The sequence below is a fragment of the Mustela nivalis genome, assembly GCF_964662115.1.
Source record: "Mustela nivalis genome assembly, chromosome: 10".
NCBI classification, from domain to species: domain Eukaryota; kingdom Metazoa; phylum Chordata; class Mammalia; order Carnivora; family Mustelidae; genus Mustela; species Mustela nivalis.
This window is the reverse complement of record NC_139029.1, coordinates 43,077,523-43,099,258: the sequence shown is the minus strand read 5'-3', so window position 1 is coordinate 43,099,258 and position 21,736 is coordinate 43,077,523. Positions and strand designations below refer to the sequence as shown.

Sequence of the window (21,736 nt, the reverse complement as noted above, 5' to 3'; positions counted from 1 at the left end):
ATGGGCAGCAGTATAACTAATGGTCCCCCCGACTCTTCAACCAAAGTAAGGCTCAGGCCATTGCAGATCATGCCTCAGATGACATTACTAGCAAGTGGTAGTTCTGGCCATCCATCTCTGTTTGTAAGTGGAATTCTTCTATCGCAGTAACTTCTGCCTTTGAATGGATGGCCAAAACATGACTTCAGTCATTATGATAAAATGTGTTTTATTAGGGATCATCTTCGTCACTGGAACAATCCATTTTAAAGATCAAATTACGACTGTGGGGACTGAACTCTTCTTCAAAGGGGAAGTTCAGAATTTGGTTGTCTTTGCTTTCCTAAATTCAGACAGACTTGTAGGTGATCCAGCTTCTACTCTGCATATCTTCATTAACTCTTTCATCCCCTGAGTGCAAAGATATGAAACAAAGGAGTGAAGACAACAGGGTCTTGATCTTCAAGCTGTGCACAGCATCATGGATATCTTCAGACAGGCACGATCGTCATAGATCCGAGGAGTCTCTTCATGAGGAGAGAATGCTGCAGGGCTATGGGGTCCACCTAGAGTAGGCAGGTGGTGAGCACAGGGGACGAGATCAGAAACCAGGGGGAAAGCGTCAAGGCAGTTGATACAATGATGTTGACTCAATGGTTTGAATCTGTGATCCTAGGTCCAGGGTTCTGAAGCCCCTCCAGGACTGCCATCTGTAGCGTGCACCCTTTCCATTATCCTTTAAATCCTTTAATGGCAGGATTAACAACTGTTTGAGCGCTGCAAACCTTCAACTTTAATTTTCCCCATCTTCACGGCTGCTAAGTCCTAGTTTATTTTTCACTGGAAGTATGAATGTGTGCGTGTGACTCTGGATCTCTGCCTGTCTTGGGGAATGGTTGGTGAAATCTACATGGGGATGGCATGGCACATCAGTAGTAACCCCAAATGTCAAAGGCCAAAGCACACCCTGGACTGTCTTGGTGAAGCTTCCACAGAGAACAACAGGGTAATTGAACTGCTGTGGGATTTCTGTGTCTAGAGCTAATCTGTGGAAATGATGGGAATGATGGGAGCCATTGATGAATGGTGAGGGTCACTGTCTTTCCCTAGAATGAGAGACAGAGTAAGGAGTCATATTGTAGAGACCTTGCATGGGAGGTTGTCATGCAGTTTGTAGACATGGCAGTGCAAGGTGAGAAACTGAGCATGTCTAATAGAGCCCTTACCCTGAAGGGTTTACCTTTTTTTGTAGTTATGTCGCAGATTATAATGGACAGTTACATAAAACATGTTCCTTCTTTGACATGACAGTTAACTTGGTTATGCTCAGCCTTTAGAGAGGCCCTTTGGGATGGGGTAAGGGAGAACAGAGGTAGCATGCTGCCCGGGGAAGTGTGGCTTCCCCACCTTCATCCAGTGCTACCCATAAAGGGGGGACCGCACCATTGCAAGACGGAATGTGGCCTAGGAGTTTCAGGTGGAGGCCATTTCCAAATGAGCAGAGGCTTCAGGTGGTGGGGAGGAGAGTGGGGCAACCCTGAGAAACAAACAAAGTGGCACATGTGAGGCTAATCACTTTTGTTCAAGGACGCTGAGGAAGATGCCCCTTGACTTGGGAGAAGCTTGCAAGGCTATTGTTGCCAGAATAGCATATTCAGGTAGAGTCCAGGTGAACCCTATAAAAATATTCCCCTTATCTTACAGAATGCTTCCTTGGGAGGGAGGAATAAGAGATGCCATCAGAGCTCTGGGAATGTGCAGTAGGGGCAACGTCTGGAGCATAATCCACAAATAGTAGTACCTGTATGGCTGCCCAGTACAGGGGAGAGTCCCGGACCATGAGCTTCAGCTTCTCTGCACAGCTCAGCAGAACATCAGAACCAAAAGCAAATAGAGGAGGAGTGGTCATGGCATAGCAGATACAGTAGAAACAATATGAGTTTGGGACTCAAGAGTGACCTGGATCTCAGTCTTGTCTTCAAAAGCATATTCTTCTTCTGAGCAAGGCACTGAGACAGTCTTTGTGTCAGTTTTATTATCTGCAAAATGAAACACTTTGCTGTCAGGAATGAGGAAACATCATATTAAAAAAGGTAGCATCTTAAGCACTCAGTAATTAGGGTCTGTTATTTTTATTATCATTGTGACTTGTGATTCTATCATAATTCTTAGAATTAGTTCATAATAGCTAATAACAGCAGATAGCAGGAGATAACAGCTGTGTGCTAGGCACTAGTTTAAGCATTTGACTTAAATTAAGTAACGTAATCCCCATGACAACCTGTGAAGTACCTGCTATTTTCTCCATTATACAGAGAAGGGAATTGAGGCCAGAGAGATTGAGTAACTTGTCCAAAGACACACAGCCAGAAAATGGCAGGATCAGGATATGAAAGAAACCCAAGCCATCAGGCTACAGTGCTCCTTCTCTCAACTGGGATGTTATAAATGTGACTCTCCATCTACCTTTCCCTACTGTTGTAACGGCTGCTGAGAGTCTCTATGAAAAACAGCACACGTGTTGGGTATAGAAATTACTTAAAAATAAAATATATTTAAAAAAAAAAAAAAAAAAGAAAAGAAAAACAGCACAAGGCCCGTATCACTAACCTGGAAGAACACAGGGACACAAACCTGAGCTGCATGAGGCCAGGGGAACAAATACAAAATCATGTGGACCCATAGGTTTGTTGCAGCTGTGGATCTAATGCAGTCAGAGCTGGAGACTCCACAGTGAAAGGCAGGTGTCCGGAGAGTCAGGTTGGAAAACGAGATGCTCCTGGAGCTGGATAAATTGGGGTTAACAGGGAATGTCTAACCAGTGTTCTCCTCTCCCATCTTGGAAGCACACAGAGACTAATAAGGAAGAGAAAGAAAACTCAGCAATTTTAAATCCACAGGACTTAACATTAAACGTGATGGAGTCTCATTTTACACCAGAGGAAATGGGGTCTCAAGTGGGGATGGTGACTTGCTGGGAGTCCCGTAGGCAGATGTTGAAAGCATCCTGAAGAAATAGGAGCAGCTTGGGGTCGCTGTGGGGGAGGGTGTGCTGTGGGTGCAGGGGGAAGGGAAGACAGGAGAAAAGATGTGTGTACAATGCCCAGGGGAAGCTCACTGACAGCAGACGCTCAGTGGTTGCTGCCATCTTTGTGCTTGTTATTGTTTTGATTAACCTTGTTAGAATGCAGAGAATTATCTTCGAGGGAGAGAGATGGGAGGTCAGTTGAGAAATTCTTTCCTAATCCAGGGCAGCGATGATGAGAGTGTGGGTGAGGTCGGGGGCCCTGGTGGGGTAGAGGAGGGGGCATATTCAATAAACACCTCAGAGATAAAGCAGATGGGCTGGGGGCACTACTGAGACCCGAGGATGTGAGGAAACAGAGCCCTCCTCCTGGGTAGACTACCAGGGCCAGGATGGGAATTAGAAGGAGGCAGAGGTCGGGGAGGGGGCAGAAAAGACAAACCCTCAGCCTGCTTGTCAGTTTGGCCTTCTTCACCACAGATTTTAGATTCTGTTCAGCACAGAGGAGACCTTTTCTCCCTCCTGCTGAGCACATCTGGTTTTCAGGACGAAAGGATCTGATGGGTCAGGTTTAAATGGTTTGAATGACCAGCTAAAGAAGAGATGGGATGGGAAGCCTGTCAGGTCAACACGGTGACCTCCCCGGGGCTGTAAGCGATCCTCCCAATAATAAACATGGAGTCTTGGCCAGCAGAGGCCCACGATGGTCATTGTTTTCCTGACTAGAATTTTATATGCTCACAGGCTAGAAAACTTGGCCAGAAGTTTGAACCATGTGTTTTGTCAAGTCCTATAAGTCTTTAGACTCCTTTTTGATAATTAGCCCAGTGAGAACTGTATGAGGAGATTTCTATGAGCCAGACCACTGCCCTGATCTTTTGCAGAGAGTATCATTGATATCTGGACAACCATGGTGGAAAAAAAAAAAAGAGAGAAAAGAAAGAAAAAAAAAAAAGAAAGAAAGAAAGAGAGGAAGAAAGAAAAGAAAAAGACCTTTACATAGGCACACAGGTTTGGAATTGACAGTTACCAAAATGGGAACAAATTTGAACATCAGCTTCATTGCTTCCACACTGCCGATTTGGTGGTGTTTGTGCTTTGAGGACCTCCCAGATCTTGGAATGTTTTCTGTTATTCCAACCTACTTTCAGCAAAATATGGAAAAATCACAGTAAGATGTGAAATATTGACAGAAGCTTCAAATGTTTCCCCTCCCTGGGCATTTACAGGGACAAAGCAGTAGGGTGGTCAGGCACTATGTTTCAGACATCAGCCTTAGTGGTAGAAAAGTCCCCTCAGTTGCTCCATCTGAAATGCACCTGAATCTCTTCCCAGGGCCCGGCCTATTCTCAGAAGCCCATATCAGCCATATCCACTTCGCAGAGCTTTATTGTCAACACCAGCCCACAGCAGTCTCCCCTATACCGAACTTCTCTTGGATTGACTGCATGCTCCTGGCTTACCACTTGTATACGAATTGCAAAGAGCAGACCAATTAACTAGCTCCCTCTGGATGACATTGTCTAAAACTGAGTCCTTGCAGACCCAAAACGTAGAGTTCAAATCTCAGGTTCACTACTTATTAGCTGGGCATCCTTGAGCTACCTCACCATGTAATGCCTCCATTTCCAAATTTGTAAGCTGGGGGTGTTAATGCCAATCTCATGGAACAACTGTGAGAATTAAGTGGAATCATGCAGAAGATACCAAGCCACCATGATAAGGGTTGGAAAGAAGCTAACTATATCCTTTTTCAAACTTCTATAGTTGTGACAAGAGGCAGCACATAGTGTTTCAATTATTTTCCAAGCTGTCTTTGTATGGGTAATGACTGAATATTTTCTTTAAATCTACTTATGAATAATTTAAATTTATTTAAAAACAAAATTTGTATTACAACTCTAAATGGAAAAAGCAGCATTCTTGCTCTAAAAAGAAGTAGAACCAAATGCAGTAAGACAAAACAGTATTATTAAATTCTAACTAGGCTCCAAGCAGTAGATCTGCTCTCTTAATATTAGACAAAGGAGAATCAGCAAATGTTAAGTAGGTTTTGTGGATAGGCTCTTAGAAAACTGAGCACCTTTTCTTCATGTAACCAGGTTAGGAATATAATTGAAAAGAGACAAACTGTTTCATGACAAGGCTCATTGTGTTTTAATTTATGTCCTTTTATTGCTTAAATCATTTTTCAGGCCATTCACTCTGTAGAACAAATATTTTGGTAGGTAGTGAGACGTTTTGGAGGTAGAGACACCAGCCTTCGAAATTTGGCTCTGCTCCCTAATTGCCAATTACACTGAGCAACTTACTCAAAGTCTTTGTACTTTGGGTTCCTCGTTAGTCAATGAAATATTAACACTCAACTTGGAGGATATTTGCATGGATGTCATAAAGCATGTTAAGTACATAGTAGAGTGCCTTGAATTCATAACAGAAAAGCATAAGGATGATGACAGGGAAAATTGCCTTGTCAAAATACAGATAAATAAAATAAAGAGCAGGTTGTTTGTGTGCCCAGCCATCGGATTCGCTAGGACAAAGATGTCCTGTGACTCTCATCCTAGACATCTGGACAAGCTGTCAGCACGGAACTGGGTGGTTTTGAAGCACTCCAGGATTATATAATATTGGATGGCAACCAGGACTGTTGGACCTTCTTCTTTTATTCCTTATATAGATTTCATTTTTCAACCACACAAAGTTAGGAAAACATTTATTTTGGTAAAACATCGAGAAAATACAATAAAACAGAAAGGAAAAAAATAAAATCACTTGTGATTCTACTACCCAGACAAAACGAAATGTGGTATTTTCAACTATCTTCTTTTGGATTGTTCTACTGAGAATAAACATATATATTTTTTAAGGTTCAAAGTTACTCTGCCCTTTATTTTGCTATCAGTTCTGTTTATTGGACAAATAAGATGTACTCATGTGAATATTTTTGTAATCATTCTACAACATGTTTTTCATGTCTATGAGAGTACATCACATGGATGTAATAACATTTACTTAGTTATATCTAATATTAGCCATCTAAGTTTCTATGATTTTCCATTTTACTATTTTAAAATATCACAGTTCACTTCTTTTTATATGAATCATGACCCATACACAAGACCATTTCTTTCGGATAAATTGCAAGAGATAGACACTCTAGTCAAAGAATGTGTGTAGTAATAAGGGTCTTTTAGACTGCCACGTTAGTCTCACGAAATTTAATGTCAATTTACAATAAAAGTATAAAGAACACACACATCTTAGCTCCCCTGCCCAAAGTAGGTGGTATTGCACAAAAATTCTTTTTGGCCAATTTAGTTGAAAATGTTATTTTAGTTTATACGTTTCTTGTATACTTGCTGATGGTTTCTGGTTTCTTTTTCCCTTTTATGAATTTTGTGTTCAGATCTATACTTATTTTTCCCCATTGGAGTATTTATCTTATTCTTACTTATTTGCAAGAAAATATTTACTTATTAAGATTAGTAATTTGTACATCATACATATTGGCGCTGATTTTGCTGATAACCTGTTGGTTTCTTATTTTTACATATACCACGTGTGATAGCTAGAACATTGAAAAAATTATCATTGTACTCATATCTGTTAATGATTTCTTTCATAATCTGTCTTTGGTATCAAACTCAGAATGCTTTACTCTACAGTCAGTTGTATAAATTTTTGCATTTATTTTCTTTCAGTGCTTTACCAGTTTTGAACAATTATACAAATAATACACAAATATAATTTTATTGTAAAAATTTTAATATTTATGATCAGAATCACTGAAGCCATGACCTCATTCCCTTGGTTATCTCATTCAGTCTCATGACTTAAAATGTGACCTGATGACTTCCAAATTCTTATGTCCATTCCTGACCTGTTTCTCAGATTCCAGGGTCATCCATCTGATTATTTGATATCTACCTGGACATCTAACAAGCATCTCAAATGTAAACACACCCAAAACTAGTCCCTGCCACTTCTGCTACCACCCACCTCTCCTATCAGCTTCCCCATTTCAGGAAAAGGCAAATCCACCTCACACACTCCTCATAATGAAGCCCTCAGAGTCTTAGTGATGTTCTTGTCTTTACAGTCCTTGTTGAACTAGTCAACAAATCTTTCTGCTCTTCCTAAAAAATATATCCAGAAGCCAACTGCTTTATGCTACCTGTCCTGCCACCATGCTGGTCCCAAATACCATCATCTCCATCCTGGTTTGCTGGGTCCCCTCTGTGGTTTCCCTACCTGCTATTCTTAACTTAGTAACCACAGAGTCATCTTGTTAAGGAAACTAAGTTAGGTCATGTCATGCCCTTTAAACCTTCCAACAGCTTGAGGACCACAGTCCTCAAATGCCCTATAAGGCCCTGCAAGGTATGCCTTATCTTGCTGGCCTTATTCTCTGCTACTCTTTCTCCAAGGAACAGCACCCAAGCCAGGGCACTGAACAAGCCAGGCCCACTCCCTCCTCAGGACTTGTGCTCACTGTTCCACTGCCTGGGAATATTCCCCATATCCACATGGCACTTTCCCTTGCCTCTGTTACATCTTTTCTCAAAGGTCACATGCTCAGCAAAGTCTTCCTTCTTTGTCCCTTCTTCTGCTTTATTTTCCTCTGCAGCATTTTCTACCATGTGACCTATATTTTATTCATATATTTTGTTTATGGCCTTGCTCGTCCCCACTAGAAGGTATGCTCCATGAGGGCAGAGTTAATGTGAATGTCCGCGGCTATATCCTCAGCACCAGGGACAGTGCCTGGCATGGCATATCCTCTGCTGTTTCTTTTCTTTTTTTTTAATTTTTTTTTTATTAATTTATTTGACAGAGAGAAAGATCACAAGTAGGCGGAGAGTCAGGCAGAGAGAGAGGAGGAAGCAGGCTCCCGCTGAGCAAAGAGCCCGATGAGGGGCTCGATCCCAGGACACTGAGATCATGACCTGAGCCGAAGGCAGCGGCTTAATCCACTGAGCCACCCAGGCGCCCCTCCTCTGCCGTTTCTTAAACGAACCAATTAACTTACATCAACTTTCCTTTTATCTTCACTCTCAAACCCATCCCCTTCTCCGAACACTAGAGGTAACTAATAAAAAATGAAGAAAGCACACTGCAGAACATTATAGACAAGGAATCCTTAATGTAAAATAGACAAATAAGCAAATGTCAAAAATTTATGGAGGAACACACACCAAACTAAGATGTTGTTCTTCCATCTGGAACTTATTTCTCTATGAAGGAGGGGAAGATGTAATTTTTTTTCCCAAGTGACTAACCAATTGTGCTATTATTATTACAAACTATCCACTAATATCCTAACATATCCTCACTGATACATTATGCCACTTTTAACGTATATTACATCTGTCTCAACTGGAGCCAGTTTCCTGGACTATCTAAAGTTGTTATGCACAATTTTAAAATTATAGCATTATAGCAAACTTATATATCAATTAGAGTTAGGCATCTCTTACTATTCTTTTAAAAATATCCCTAGCTATTTTCATGATTTTATTCTCTCAGCTATCTTTTGGCTATCTTTTAAGTTGTTAGGCTAAAGAATGAGAATTTTCATTGGAATTTCATTAAATGTACAGAATAGTTAGTGGAGAATTGACATATTTATATCTTTTAAGTCTTTCCATCTTAGAACATGGCATGTCTTCCCAATAATTCATATCTTTTATGGATCAGAATGTAGTCATTGTGTCCTCATTTGGTTTAGTAAATTTCCTCTTCAAATTTTTAAAGTTATTATGCACAGATAGAATAGCTATTCATTTTTGTGTATTTTTATTGTGAACCAAAGTGCTGAGCTCTGTTACTAGAGTTTTTTCGTTATTGTGTCTCTTTGGTTTTCTGGATAGATAATTATTGTCTTGAAATAATGAGATTTTGTCACCCCCTTGATTAATCTGGATTCCCCAACATTTAGAGCTTAAGATATGGTGGCTTATGTATGAGTGATTTGGTAGGAACAGCTCTTTCACACTGGGGAGAAAAGCAGAGAGAGACAACCAAAAGATGTGTTATTGGGTGGGTCACAGCTAGGGGTTATTAATTGTCTGATCCCACAGGACTGATTGAGGATCATATGTGATGCATTTCCATATTACCCACAATATGGAGAGAGAAGGAGAAGAATTTATCCACCTCTCTCTTTGCAGTTTGCTCCAGTTTCACCCTGAGAAGTGTGAACTTTGCCTCACTTCCGGGTTTTGCCTATGTGGATTCTGTGCTTAGCCCCAGCACATTTCATGCCTCAGGATCAAGAGAGAAACCAGAGAAGGAGAGGTGCATGGTGCAGATTTGACATGAGGCTCTGTCAGATTGCACTGGCAATAAGTCAGTCTGAGATTACCCAGAACAGTGCTTACTGGAATAAGAGATAAACAAGGTCAAGGGGATTTGAAGTAGTATATCAGAGATGTCTGATATGGTCCACCCCTTGTAAATAAGATCCTCTACTGCCTGCCTCATATCTGCCTCCCATATTCTGCAATATGGAGCCCAGTAATGCCCTCACCTCATCCCCAAGACAGAGGAAATGCAAATCCATTCTTTAATGGAGTCTCCTTCAGAAAGGTAGACAGCCACAATCTCTGAGGCTTTGAAAGAGAGTTAATAAAACAAGGTTTAGTCCCTACTGCTAAAGCAGCACTGAGTATCTCTTGCTTTCTGCCCAGGGGATTCTCAGACCTGCCTTTTGGGATACTTGCCAAGTAAGAGCACCAGCCATTCTGATGCAAAGAACAAAGAAGTGTTGGGGTACTAAAGCAGTAAGGTGACCCTTGACAAATGGGGGAGGAGAACTGGCAGGTAAATATTCCTTTTTTTCATTCTTCAGTGGACAGTTTGGAGATTCATCCTAAATTATTCTTCAGAGGGTCTCTGGCAAGATCAAGTCATAGTTGCCCCCATTAGGGACCAACTTGGTAACATACCATTGGATTGATTTTTTTCCCCTCCTTTTCTGCTCCATTATTCCTATTGACCCTACTCTGATTCTTTGATATTTCTTTTGCCAGTAAACTACATACAAGAAATCCCTGTCTCAAGCCCTGCTTTTTGGGAAAATAGAGGCTACCTGCCATCCAGGTGTGTCACCTCTGATCTCTGACCCAATATCCCTTGAATGTTCTAGGTATTCTCCTTTATCAATACCCTCTATCTAGAAAAAATGGCACATGTTTATGGACAAATCACCAGAATATTTGTCATATGTATATATATATATATACATATATATATCTTGTGATATCGTAGAGAATTTCAACAAGGGGATCTCTTCTGTCAATAGGGGCTGGTTCTTTGAACTGTCTTAGAACTGGAAATGAGGTCGGGGACCATAATTTCCCACAGCAGCAAATGAAATCAGATTTTTGCTTTCCAGCCTCATTTTTTTTTTTTTTTGTAATTATACAATTTGAGCATCATCCTGGTCTGTTGTTTGCCTATTTCACCCCTTGGAATTTCAAGATGTATTATCTATTGCTCTGGATCTTTGTAAGCCAGAGCATCCTACTGGCAACTCTAGGCTTGCTGTCCATTTTGGTAATTATGGTCACTTCGTCTCTGATGGTTGAATACAGTTTTCTGGCCTCTACCATTCCAGAAGCACCTCCCCTGTCTACTCTGGCCTATAGTAGATAGTCGCCACTGAATTTCTAAAAAATGCCAATAGCTTTTGTGCTAGTGTAGATTGTCTTAGTAACATGAATGTCCTTGGGGGCCCTCCTTGGGAACACAGATAGTAGAAATTCTGTTCTCACCTAATAAATCCATTTTAATATTCTCAACTCCCTTACTGCCTGACCATTTTCCTTATGGTATGCTAAAGCAATTCTTGCGTCTCCATCTCATTATTGTCCTTTGTCAGGTTCAAGCCAGTGAACTGGGACCAACTCCATATATTCTTGCAAAAATGTTGAATCTTGAATCAATAAATTCTCACCTATCCGATTTTATAGTCTACTTTCTCAGATCCCAAACCTCAGGGTCCTCCTCTATGCATGCTCCCTGGTTCCTGTGAACATTAGTAGCAAGAAGCTATTTCCTGGAGCAAAGACTGTAATTCCCTGCTAGGACTGTGCAAGCCACTTGATCTCTTATCAGTCTGGAGGCGATGAGGAGTGGCAGAGAGGACCTTAAGATAAGCATCATACTGAAATGCATTTGCCTCAGGTGATGTCTTAGCTTGGGTTCTTTCAGAAGTAGATTCTGCACTGGGTGTGGTGCAAAAAAAACAATGAATACTGTTATGCTAAAGAGAAATAATAAAAAAAAAAAAGAACTAGATTCTGTGCCAAGGATGCAGGCACAAATGATTAATTAATAAAGTATCCCTGAAGATACCAGTAAGGGAACAGAAGAACCAGGATAAGGAAGGAGGGGAAGCCAAGCAAATGTGCAGTTTCAGATGAAGTCCCAGACTCATTTGTTACCCAATGTTCAGAGCAGTTTTAGCTGTGGTAATCAAAATTTGCAGTCTAACAATCAAAATACACATCAACAGGCAAATAGAAAAACACATGTGATATAGTCCCATAATGGGAAATCACTCAGCAGTAAAAGGGAACAAATCACTGGAACACAACAGCAAGGTTGAATCTCAAAAACTTGCTAAAAAAAAAGAAAAAAAAAAAAAAGAAACCAGAAATGCAAGAGGTAAGTACCATATTAATGCACTTTATGAAATTTCACAATAAGGAAATGTCATCTATAATGACTGAGAGCAGATCATTTGTCACCCTGGGATGGTATTAGTGATGCTGGTGGTAGTGATAATATAACTTCAAGGATACTTTGGGGGTGATTATAGTGGTCTATACATGGATTATATAACTTTATTATAACTTACTGAACTGTACATTTAAAATGAGTGCATTTAATGGCATGTAATTTCATTTGTTCTTCTAGTTTCTTAAATAGAACCTTACATCATTTTGAGACCCCTATTTTATAGCATATTTAGTGCTATAAATTTCCTCTAGGAACTGCTTTATCTGTATTCTGCAAATTTTGATATGTTGTGTTTTCATTTTCATTCAGTTCAACATAGTTTCTAATTTGACTTTGAATCTCTTCATTCATTCATGGATTATTTAGAAGTGGGTTATTTAGTTTCTACATATTTGGAGATTCTTCAATATCTTCTTGACATTTGTCTCTAGTTTAAATTCCTGTGGTCAGATAACATATGTTTGATTAAATTTATTGAGACTTGATATGTAGCCCAGGATATGATCAATCTTGTTGCAGAACTTGCGTTCTGCTGTTGGGGTGGAGTGTCCAATAAATTTCACTGAGGTCAAGTGGGTTGAGAGTGTTGTTCAAGTCTTTCATAGGCTTGGTGATTTTCTTTCTTTTTTTAAATTCTTCTTCCTTGCTGATTTTCTATCTACATGTTCTATCATTTTCTGAGAGCAGAGTTTTGAAATTCTCAACTGCACTTGTGGATTCTTATAACTCTCAACTGCACTTGTGGATTCTTGTGTTCCTAATTTCAATTCTGTTTTTGCTTCATATATTTAAAAGCTCTGTTGTTATATGCATGCATTTTGGAGGGGGCTGATATTTCTTCTTGATGTATTCTTGTCTAACTTACTACAGTTCACCTTTGTAAGGTTTTTTCCGGCGAGATAAACACAACACCAGGCAAAGTGGGTGCAAGGCAAGATTTATTAAAATGCTCTCCAGCGAAGTTTCAGAGCTCAGGAGAAGGGGAGCCAGGAAAGTTGCGCCGGGAGGAGGTGGGCACCCTCGGGCGAGGTTCCGCCACTCTGGAAAGCAGAGTGGCGGAAGTCGCGCCCAAGGCAGAGAGGAGGGGGCTTTTAAGGGGTCTTGGGGAAAGCTCAGGGGTCTTTTGGCAAGTTTCCCTTATTTGGATATCCCGCCTGCTCATCGGGATCCCATTGGTCCACAGGAGCCCGGGGCGGGGGTCTCAGGTTCCTGCTTGGGCCTTTGTTCTCCTGTCCGAGCTCAGGTCTTGTGGCGGGAACTTTCGCCATCTTTGGTAGCCCTTCCTGCCAGCCCAACATTCCGGCCTTTTGCTTAATATAATGGTGTCAGGGGCGTCGACTGGGTTCTGGCTACTTCCTGCTGACAGGGGGCGTCGTCATGGGGGTAGTTGGAAGTGGGCAGGCGAGAGTAGGGCTGGAGGAGGAGTTGATTGACAGATACTCAGGCAAGTTCTTGTAGGCAACCCTGCAAGTACTGGAAAAGACAGGGAGCAACTGAGATTAGAAGGAGGATTATGCATACAGGTCCCGCCAGAGGGAGCAGCCAGGTTACCCAGTTGTAGGGGTCCAGGCCCCAGGAGGACGTGTCTCGCCACGGTGCTTGGATCCGATCCCTGAGCTCTTTGATCCTGGAGGTAACTATATGATTGGTTAACAAAGTAACAACATTCTTCATTTAATAATAGGCAGGTCCCCCCCTTTTCGGCGGTCAGAAGGTCTAAGGCCCTTCGGTTCTGTAGAGCTAAGGCTGCCAGGCTGGTGACTTGCGTCTGTAGGGCTGTGAGGAAGTCAGCAACCCGTTCTGTGTCATCATTCAGGGCTTGGGAGAGTTTGTAAGAAAAAAGTCTATGGAGGTTTCTATCCCCGCTGTTCCAGTTGCCACCCCTGTGGCTATTCCTGCCCCTGTTATGAATGGGAGGAAGGCAGCCCTTCCTCCATGGTGTTGGGGAAATAGGATGGACAGCAGCTGGGATTCAGAGTAGATGGTGGTAGAAGGAGATAGTAGGATGAATATACAGCCCAGGGAGTCGTTAGTGGTCAGGCAGCGATAGATTCCCTGAGGTCACAAGAGAAATATTCCCGAGGGAGTACAGTACAGGAGGGAGGAATTAGTGATATGGCAGCTGGATGGTAATGGAGGACACATTAATAATATGTATGTTTCCCCCCATGGGGCCCATATGGACCGTATTATTTGTGGCCCTGAAGTTGGGGAGTGGCCAGTCAATAGGGAGGGGTATCCCCAGGACGTAGAGTGAGGTAAGGTAGATAGGATAAAAGAGGCGGGGAAATGGCTGGAGGGCTATGATTTCTAAGAAAGGGCGGCCATATAGTAATTCAAATGGGCTTAAGCCTGAAGACCCGCGGGCGTAGCCAGGAGTCTGGTGAGAGCCATAGGCAGAAGTGTAGGCCAGGAAAGACGTGTTTCTAGGGTAGGTTTGGTGAGTTGGGCTTTGAGCAGCCCGTTGGCCTTTTCTACCTTACCGATGACTGTGGGTGGTATGGGATGTGAAGTTTCCAGGTTATGTTGAGGCTCTTAGCTACCTGTTGGGTTACACTGGAGATGAAGGCAGGTCCGTTGTCCGACTGGAGGGTCCGGGGCAATCCCAACCTCGGGATGATGCGCTCGATAAGTATTGTAGCCACTACGTCCGCTGTTTCCCAGGCCATGAGGTATGCTTCAATCAAGCCTGTGAATGTATTTTATGGCGAAGCATGGGAGTGAAGTCCAGTTGTCAGTCTTCCCCCAGCTGATGCCCTCAGAGCTGTTGGTTAGGCCCTGGTCTGCGGATTCCTCCTTGTGAATTCACAGCAGAACAGGTTTTGCAAGCCCTGTGGACAACTTCGATTACCTTAGATAAGGAAGGATGATAGAACAATGGCTGAAGAAATTAGTGGAGAGCCTATGGGCCACTATGGAGGGATTGGTGGATGTCAGTAATCAAGGTGTGCACCAGATTGCCTGGCAGGGCAATCCTGTCCTGGATGTAGATCCACCCCTTATCTGGCAAGGGTATAGGCAGTAAAGTTGCAGGGTTTAAGTGGGGGGAGGTAGAGAGAGAGAGACATGCGGGTTTTCTAGGAATAGCAGATGGAATAGCTGGAGACGAGGGTCAGATGGGCCAGGTATTGGTGGCTAAGGAGATCTGTGAGTCGGCAGGAGAGTAGACCGTGATGGGCTGCCCTAAGGTCATGTTGAGGGCCTTAGAGGGGGGTACTTGATATCCCTTGGCCCCCAGAAAACTAAGTAGGGTGGAGGTGTCGTCTTGGGAGACCGAGAGGGAGGGGCTACAGAGGAGGAGGTCATCCACATATGTAGTAGAGTATTGGCCTTAAGGACGCACTGCTGTTAAGTCTGTAGGCCTGGCCGAAAATGTGAGGGCTGTCCCTGAACCCCTGGGGTAGAACAGTCCAAGTTAATTGTCCAGAAGCATGCGTGTCAGGATCCTCCCAGGTGAAGGCAAAAAGAAAATAGGAATCAGGGTGCAAGGGGACGGTGAAAAAAGCGTCCTTTAGCTCCAGTACAGTAAAGTGAGAGGTGTTTGGGGGAACGCGAGACAGTAGGGTTAGGAACGACTGGGTGGAGGGGGACCATGACCTCGTTGATAAGCCTAAGGTCTTGTACCAGTCGATAAGCCCCTGAGGGCTTGCATACTGGGAGGATGGAGTGTTACAGGGGGAAATGATGGGGATCAGGAGTCCCTGACGTTAAAGCTGTTCTACGATAGTTTCAGGCCCTGGCGGTGGGCTAAGGAAATAGGGAACTGAGCTTGAGGGAAACTTAGAGTTATCCTTAAGCTGTACTTTAACTGGGGTAAGGTGGGAAGCAATGATGGGTTCTGAGGTGTCCCACACCTGAGGGTCTATAGTAGGTAGGTCATCTGGAGTGAGGGTCGAGGGAGTGGAGAGGTGTAGGATGAGACGGGTTGAGGTGGATAGAGGGGAGGAAGGGGAGAGGCAGATAGTTGCCCTTAGTTTCTGGAGAATGTCCCTACCCAGTGGAGGGACCAGGCAGGAAGGAATCATAGGAACGAGTGGGGGAAGGGAAACCCATCCAGGCTACAGGTAAGGGGAAGGGTCACCCTAGGGTTGGAGGAGGTCCCATCGATCCCCATAACAGTAATTGGTGAGGTTCGAGTAAGTCCCGAGTAGGAAGGCAGAACAGAGTAGGTAGCCCCCGTGTCCAGCAAAAAAGAGATGGACTTACCCATTACCTGGAGCATAACCCTGGGCTCGGCCTGGGTGAGAGGGGTGGCTGAGTCTGGGCTTCGTCAGTCGTCCTCCAATCCAAGCAGTTGAAAGGCCAGACTTACTATCTCGGGGGGTCCCCCACGTTGAGGCGCCGAAGATACCAGCGAGGTTAGGGCAGTCGGATTTCCAGTGGCCCATCAAATGGCATTGAGGGCAAGGCCGAGTTGGCGGCTTTGGATTGGGGCACTGGCGAGCCCAATGTCCCTCAGCCCTGCATTTGAAACAGGCCCCCCGGCGGGGTGCGATTGGTTGCCCCTCTCTGCTGGCTCCCGGAGCCGGCCGGCCACAGGGCTGCTACCAAGGCTTGGGTCTGCAACTGAACCTTTTGCTGGAGTCTGGCTTGTCATTTAAGCTCAGCCGCCTCCTCACGGGAATTAAAGACCTTAAATGCCATTTTCACCAAGTCAGAAATGGGGGTCTGAGGGTCCTCCTCAGCCTTCTTTAACTTTCCCTGTATATCTGGTGCCAATTGAGAGATAAAATGAGTAGCCAGTACCGTGGCCCCCGCAGGAGAGGCAGGGTCCAAGCGAGTGTACTGGGTTAAAGGTTAGGTCAACTGGTTAAGAAACATGGTGGGGTTGTCGTAGGGGCCTGGACAATATCCCTAATCTTGTCGTAATTAACGGCCTTATTAGAGGCTGCCCACATGCCTGCTATGAGACACTGGACCATGCGGTCGCGGCGCCAGTGGCCATCTTGGCCATCCTGATAATCCCAACCTGGTTCTACAGCTGGGATCACCCGGGCTCCAGTATCAGTGAGCTGGACCTGATCCGCGTGCTCCCGGGCAGCAGCCTGGATGCGTTCCCTCTCCTCTATGGTGAGGGTGGTGGTCTGGACCACATGTAAATCATGCCAGGTGAGGTCATAGGCTTGGGCTAGATATTGGAATTCTTTAATATAGTTATCAGGACTGGCCAAAAAGGAGCCCAAACGTTTCTCAATTTGGGAAAGGTCCTGTAGAGAGAAGGGCGCATGAACTCTAACTTCCTCAACTCCAGCAACCTCCCTTGGGGGGCAGACTAACTCAGCGGGGGGGGGGGGGGGGGGGGCTTTCGAGCCCTAGAGCGGCTGGAGCCACACAGACACATTCACGCCTTCAGGCACTCTTCAGATTCAAACAGATTGGACACCCTCCCCTTTGGGTATCCCTGGCTAATGGATGGTGATCAGTCTCCCCTTCCATTCTTTACGAAAGGATCTAGCTCAAACAGTAGCCCAGCGGCTGTTACAACAGAATTCAATTAAACACAAAAGGTGTTTACCAACAGATTTCAAAAGCGTAAACCTAGTTCTGGCGACCAGCGCTCGGGTATTTTATCCCATTCTGTTAAAGGTTACCAAAGACTTTGAATGCTACCTTAAGAATGACCCATTAAAACTCCGAGACACACAATTAACCAGCAGTTCTAGTCATCTCTTTGCTAGCAGACTTTAACAAATAACAAGAGCCTATTTGACCTTCAGTAAACTTTGATTGGAGTTTCCCGTTTACTGCGGATAAATTTGTCAGGAGTTCGGATAGGAGTGGGGAGGGGGAGAAGGAGGGGTAGATGAGAGCGCTGGTTCAGAAATCCTGAATTTAAGGGACCTTGGGGTGAAGGATCGTGGTAAAGAGGAGGAGGAGGAGAAACCAGAGGCCCTCTCGTCAGTGGGTGGGTGAAGCTCTCTGGGGGTTCAGAGAGAGGAGACGGGGAGGAGAGGTCCAAGTCTTTGGGAGCAGTGGGTGGCAGGGGAGGGGGAGGGGAGCGGGCCAAGAGGACCTGAGAGATGGAGCAGTGAGAGCAGAGGAAGGGGCGAGAGTGCAGAGTCCAGAAAGCTGGACATAAGGGACCTTGGCCCATCTGCCTTGGTGTCTGCCGAGGTTATTTAGGTCCATGAAAGTCTGATAGTTAAACGTGCCTTCCGGAGGCCATTGGGACTGATTGTCTAATCGGTATTGTGGCCAAGCGACAGTACAGTAACGTCGTTTTCGCAGGTCCTGGTCCAGTTCCAGGGTTTTAAGATTGGCCAGCAGGCCTAAAACACCCCCGGGATGTTTTAGGGTCGAATTTGGATTGGGAGGTCCCCACGATTCGTTGCCGGGCAACCCGAGGGCTGGAGGAAGGCGTCCCCTCGTCCACCACTGGGTTGCGGAAAAACTGTGTCGACTGCCGTAGAGGTTAGGACGTCTCCCAGCCTCTCGGAGTCACGGAGGTCACCTGGTGACCGGCGGGGTCCACCCTGACGCGGCCGCGATTAGGGCAGGGCTTTCCGGAAGGAGGCGCGGAATCGGGGAAACTCACCACAGCTTTGGAAGTGGCGTTCGGAAGGGCAGGTCCGGTTCAGCCAGGGAAAGGAGAGAGCCTCCCCACTGTGTGGGGGCTCAATCTCCTTCCCGGGTGCCGGCACCAAATGTAAGGTTTTTTCCGGCGAGATAAACACAACACCAGGCAAAGTGGGTGCAAGGCAAGATTTATTAAAATGCTCTCCAGCGAAGTTTCAGAGCTCAGGAGAAGGGGAGCCAGGAAAGTTGCGCCGGGAGGAGGTGGGCACCCTCGGGCGAGGTTCCGCCACTCTGGAAAGCAGAGTGGCGGAAGTCGCGCCCAAGGCAGAGAGGAGGGGGCTTTTAAGGGGTCTTGGGGAAAGCTCAGGGGTCTTTTGGCAAGTTTCCCTTATTTGGATATCCCGCCTGCTCATCGGGATCCCATTGGTCCACAGGAGCCCGGGGCGGGGGTCTCAGGTTCCTGCTTGGGCCTTTGTTCTCCTGTCCGAGCTCAGGTCTTGTGGCGGGAACTTTCGCCATCTTTGGTAGCCCTTCCTGCCAGCCCAACAACCTTCAAGTTATTATTATGCCATTTTATGTGCTCTGTAAGAAACTTAGAGCAGCATACTTCAATTTCCCCTTCCTCTACTTTAGGCTAGAATGGTCATACATTTTACTTTACCTATGCTCTAAATAACACTATTTAATGCTTTTTAAAAAATTTTTATAAAGTTAATTGTTTATAAGACATTAATAAACAGGAAAAAATGTTTTATATATTTATGATTTCTGGGACTCATTTTTTAAAATTTAGGTCTGAATCTCCATCTGGTAATATTTGCCTTCTGCCTCAAGAATATCTTTTTAACATATCTTACAGTGCAGATCTGCTGGAAATGAATTTCACACTGCTTTGTTAGTTTGAAACATTCCGGCAATATCTTTCATTTTGAAGGTTATTTTCTTTGTTCTTTCTTGATGCTCTGGTCATTTCTTTTCTCTTCATTTTGGGCATTTTTTAAAAAAGCTTTATTTAGTTAAGAAAGAAAGAGCTTTTGAGCAGAGGAAGAGGGTGAAGGAAGAGGGAGAAAGAGAATCTCAAGCTGACTCCCCACTGAGTGCAAAATCCAATGTGGGGCTTGATCCCAGGACCCTGAGATCGTGACCTGAGCCTAAATTAAAAGTCCGCTGCTCAATGGACTGAACCACCCAGGTGTCCCAAATTTTAGGCAATTTTAGTTGTTAGATCTTCACATTAATTCTTCTTTAGGATATAATCTATTTTTTTAAATTAGGCATATGACTTTATTTCTAGAAATTCCATTTGAGTCTTATTCTTATATCTTGTATTTTTTCTTATCATCCTGTTTATGGGTTTGCTGTCTTCTTGACAATTATGGAACATGTTTAATATTCTTGTCTGATGGTTTCATGATCTCTGTCTTGTAAGGATCTGTTTTTATTGGTTAATTGCCCCCTGATTATGGTTTCTACTATCCTGTTAATATGATATTGGATGCCAGACATTGTGGTTTTATGTTGTTAGATGCTGAGTTTTGTTACATTTCTTGTTGTAGTGTTGGATTTTGTTCTTGTATGCTGTTATTTGGAACAACTGAATCCTTTCAGTGTTTGTTTTTAAGCTTTGTTAAAACATTTCCGGAGTAGCTTTATGTGTAGGGCTAGTTCAGCCCCACTGCTGTGGTGATAACCTTCTGAGAACTTTTTTTTTTTTTTTTAAAGATTTTACTTATTTATTTGACAGAAATCACAAGTAGGCAGAGAGAGAGGAGGAAGCAGGCTCCCTAGTGAGCAGAGAACCCAATGTGGGGTTCAGTCCCAGGACACTGGAATCATGACCTGAGCTAAAGGCAGAGCCTTTAACCCACTGAGCCACCCAGGCGCCCCACCCTTCTGAGAACTTGACCTGGTATCCCAATTATTATAATGCCTTTCCATTTCTGTTTGGTTGGCCCATACACCATGTCAGTCCTCTATATGATTCTTTCCTGACTTTGGGTAATTTCCTTTTGTGCATGCGTACAATGGTACTCAGCCAAGAATTCAAAGGACCTCTCTGCAGCTCTCTGGAGCTATCTCTGGGTGTACCTTTCTTCACCCTGGTGCTGTGTCTCTCAAATTCTAGCTACCTTGTGTCCCACTTTCTGACCTATTTGAGCTTTCCCCACTTGTACTTCATCTCTAGGTGGTAAGCTGCACATTCACAGGTTTGTTTCCCTTCTCTCTGTCCTGTGCTCTCTACCATCCAGTGCATGAATACCAATTTTTCACACTTATTCTCTCCTAGATCTCAGGTCATGAAAGGGAGGAGAATAAGTAGAATGGAATTGTTATTCCGTTACCTTCTGGGAAAGGAGGCCACTTTCACAGAAGTTATACTTCCCAAAGTTTATGTTAAAAAAAAGGAAAGCAATCATGCTGTAAATTATTCTGATTTTGAGTGTAGTATAGATACTTTTTGAGAATTCTTATTACCTTAAATTACATTTTAAATCTCTACTTTGACCCTAACTGAGGTGTGTTTAAAAAATAAAACTGTAAGTAAACATTAGTGGTTTATTATATTTTTATTTGACTGATTGTCAAGGGGAGAAAAGAGTTGGTGGTAAATTGAGGAGGTCAATTTTGGATTCAGTTTTTGAAGTTTTCTGTTCAGTGTCAGGAGGACATGTTCAGAAATCCAATCTATGACATTGGGCACTCAAGACAGCTCTGAACTACAGATTTACTTTCACTTATTCATTATCTATGTGTCTATTTATTTATTTATTTATTTAAGAGAGGAGAGGGGGCAGAGGAAAGGGAGAAAATCTTTTTTTTTTTTTTTCTTAAATAAGATTATTTAAATCTTAAATCCAGCAGGGAGAGCAGCAGGCAGAGGGAGAAGCAGGCTCCTGGCTGAGCAGGGACCTCGAATTGAACTCAGTCCCAGGACCCCAGGATCATGACTTGAGCCAAAGGCAGACACTTAACTGACTGAGCCACCCAGGTGTCCCAAGAGGGATCATCTTAAGCAGGTTCCACGCCCAGTGGCAGCCTATTGTGGGGCTCGATCTTACAACCCTGAGATCTTGACCTGAGCCGAAATGAAGAGTCAGATGTTTAACAGACTGAGCCACCCAGGCACCCCTGAGCTGCAGATTTAAAAATTATCTACAGAGAGTTGGAAGCCGAAACAGTGACTATGAATGGCTTGTAAAGAAGAATGAGAGGAGAAGAGGGGCAGGGTGGTGTCCAGTACAAAGACACAGACTCACAGATAGGCAGAGGAGAAAGAACTTACAAAGAAACACAACCTCGACAGTTGATACTGTAACTGAATTCAATGCTGGTTTTCTTGGAGAAGCTAACATTTGGGTGAATAAAGAGTTCTAGTATAAACTTATTCAATATTACTAGGACCCTGTGAGGTAGAACGTTCCAGAACTGTCTACTACCATTCTTTCCCCCCTCCTTGTCTTCCTCAAG

At 43.9% G+C, this 21,736-nt stretch overlaps 1 protein-coding gene across 1 annotated transcript in view; it reads left to right on the top strand.

Moving 5' to 3' along the window:
• Positions 1 to 21,736, top strand: part of LOC309843189 (uncharacterized protein) — a 657,188-nt gene that overhangs the window by 436,480 nt on the left and 198,972 nt on the right. The window contains exon 8 of the mRNA XM_082688548.1: positions 9,697 to 9,829. Within this exon, the coding sequence (XP_082544674.1) occupies positions 9,809 to 9,829 (21 nt within the window). The 5' untranslated portion in view covers positions 9,697 to 9,808. The remainder of the gene's footprint in view (positions 1 to 9,696; positions 9,830 to 21,736) is intronic.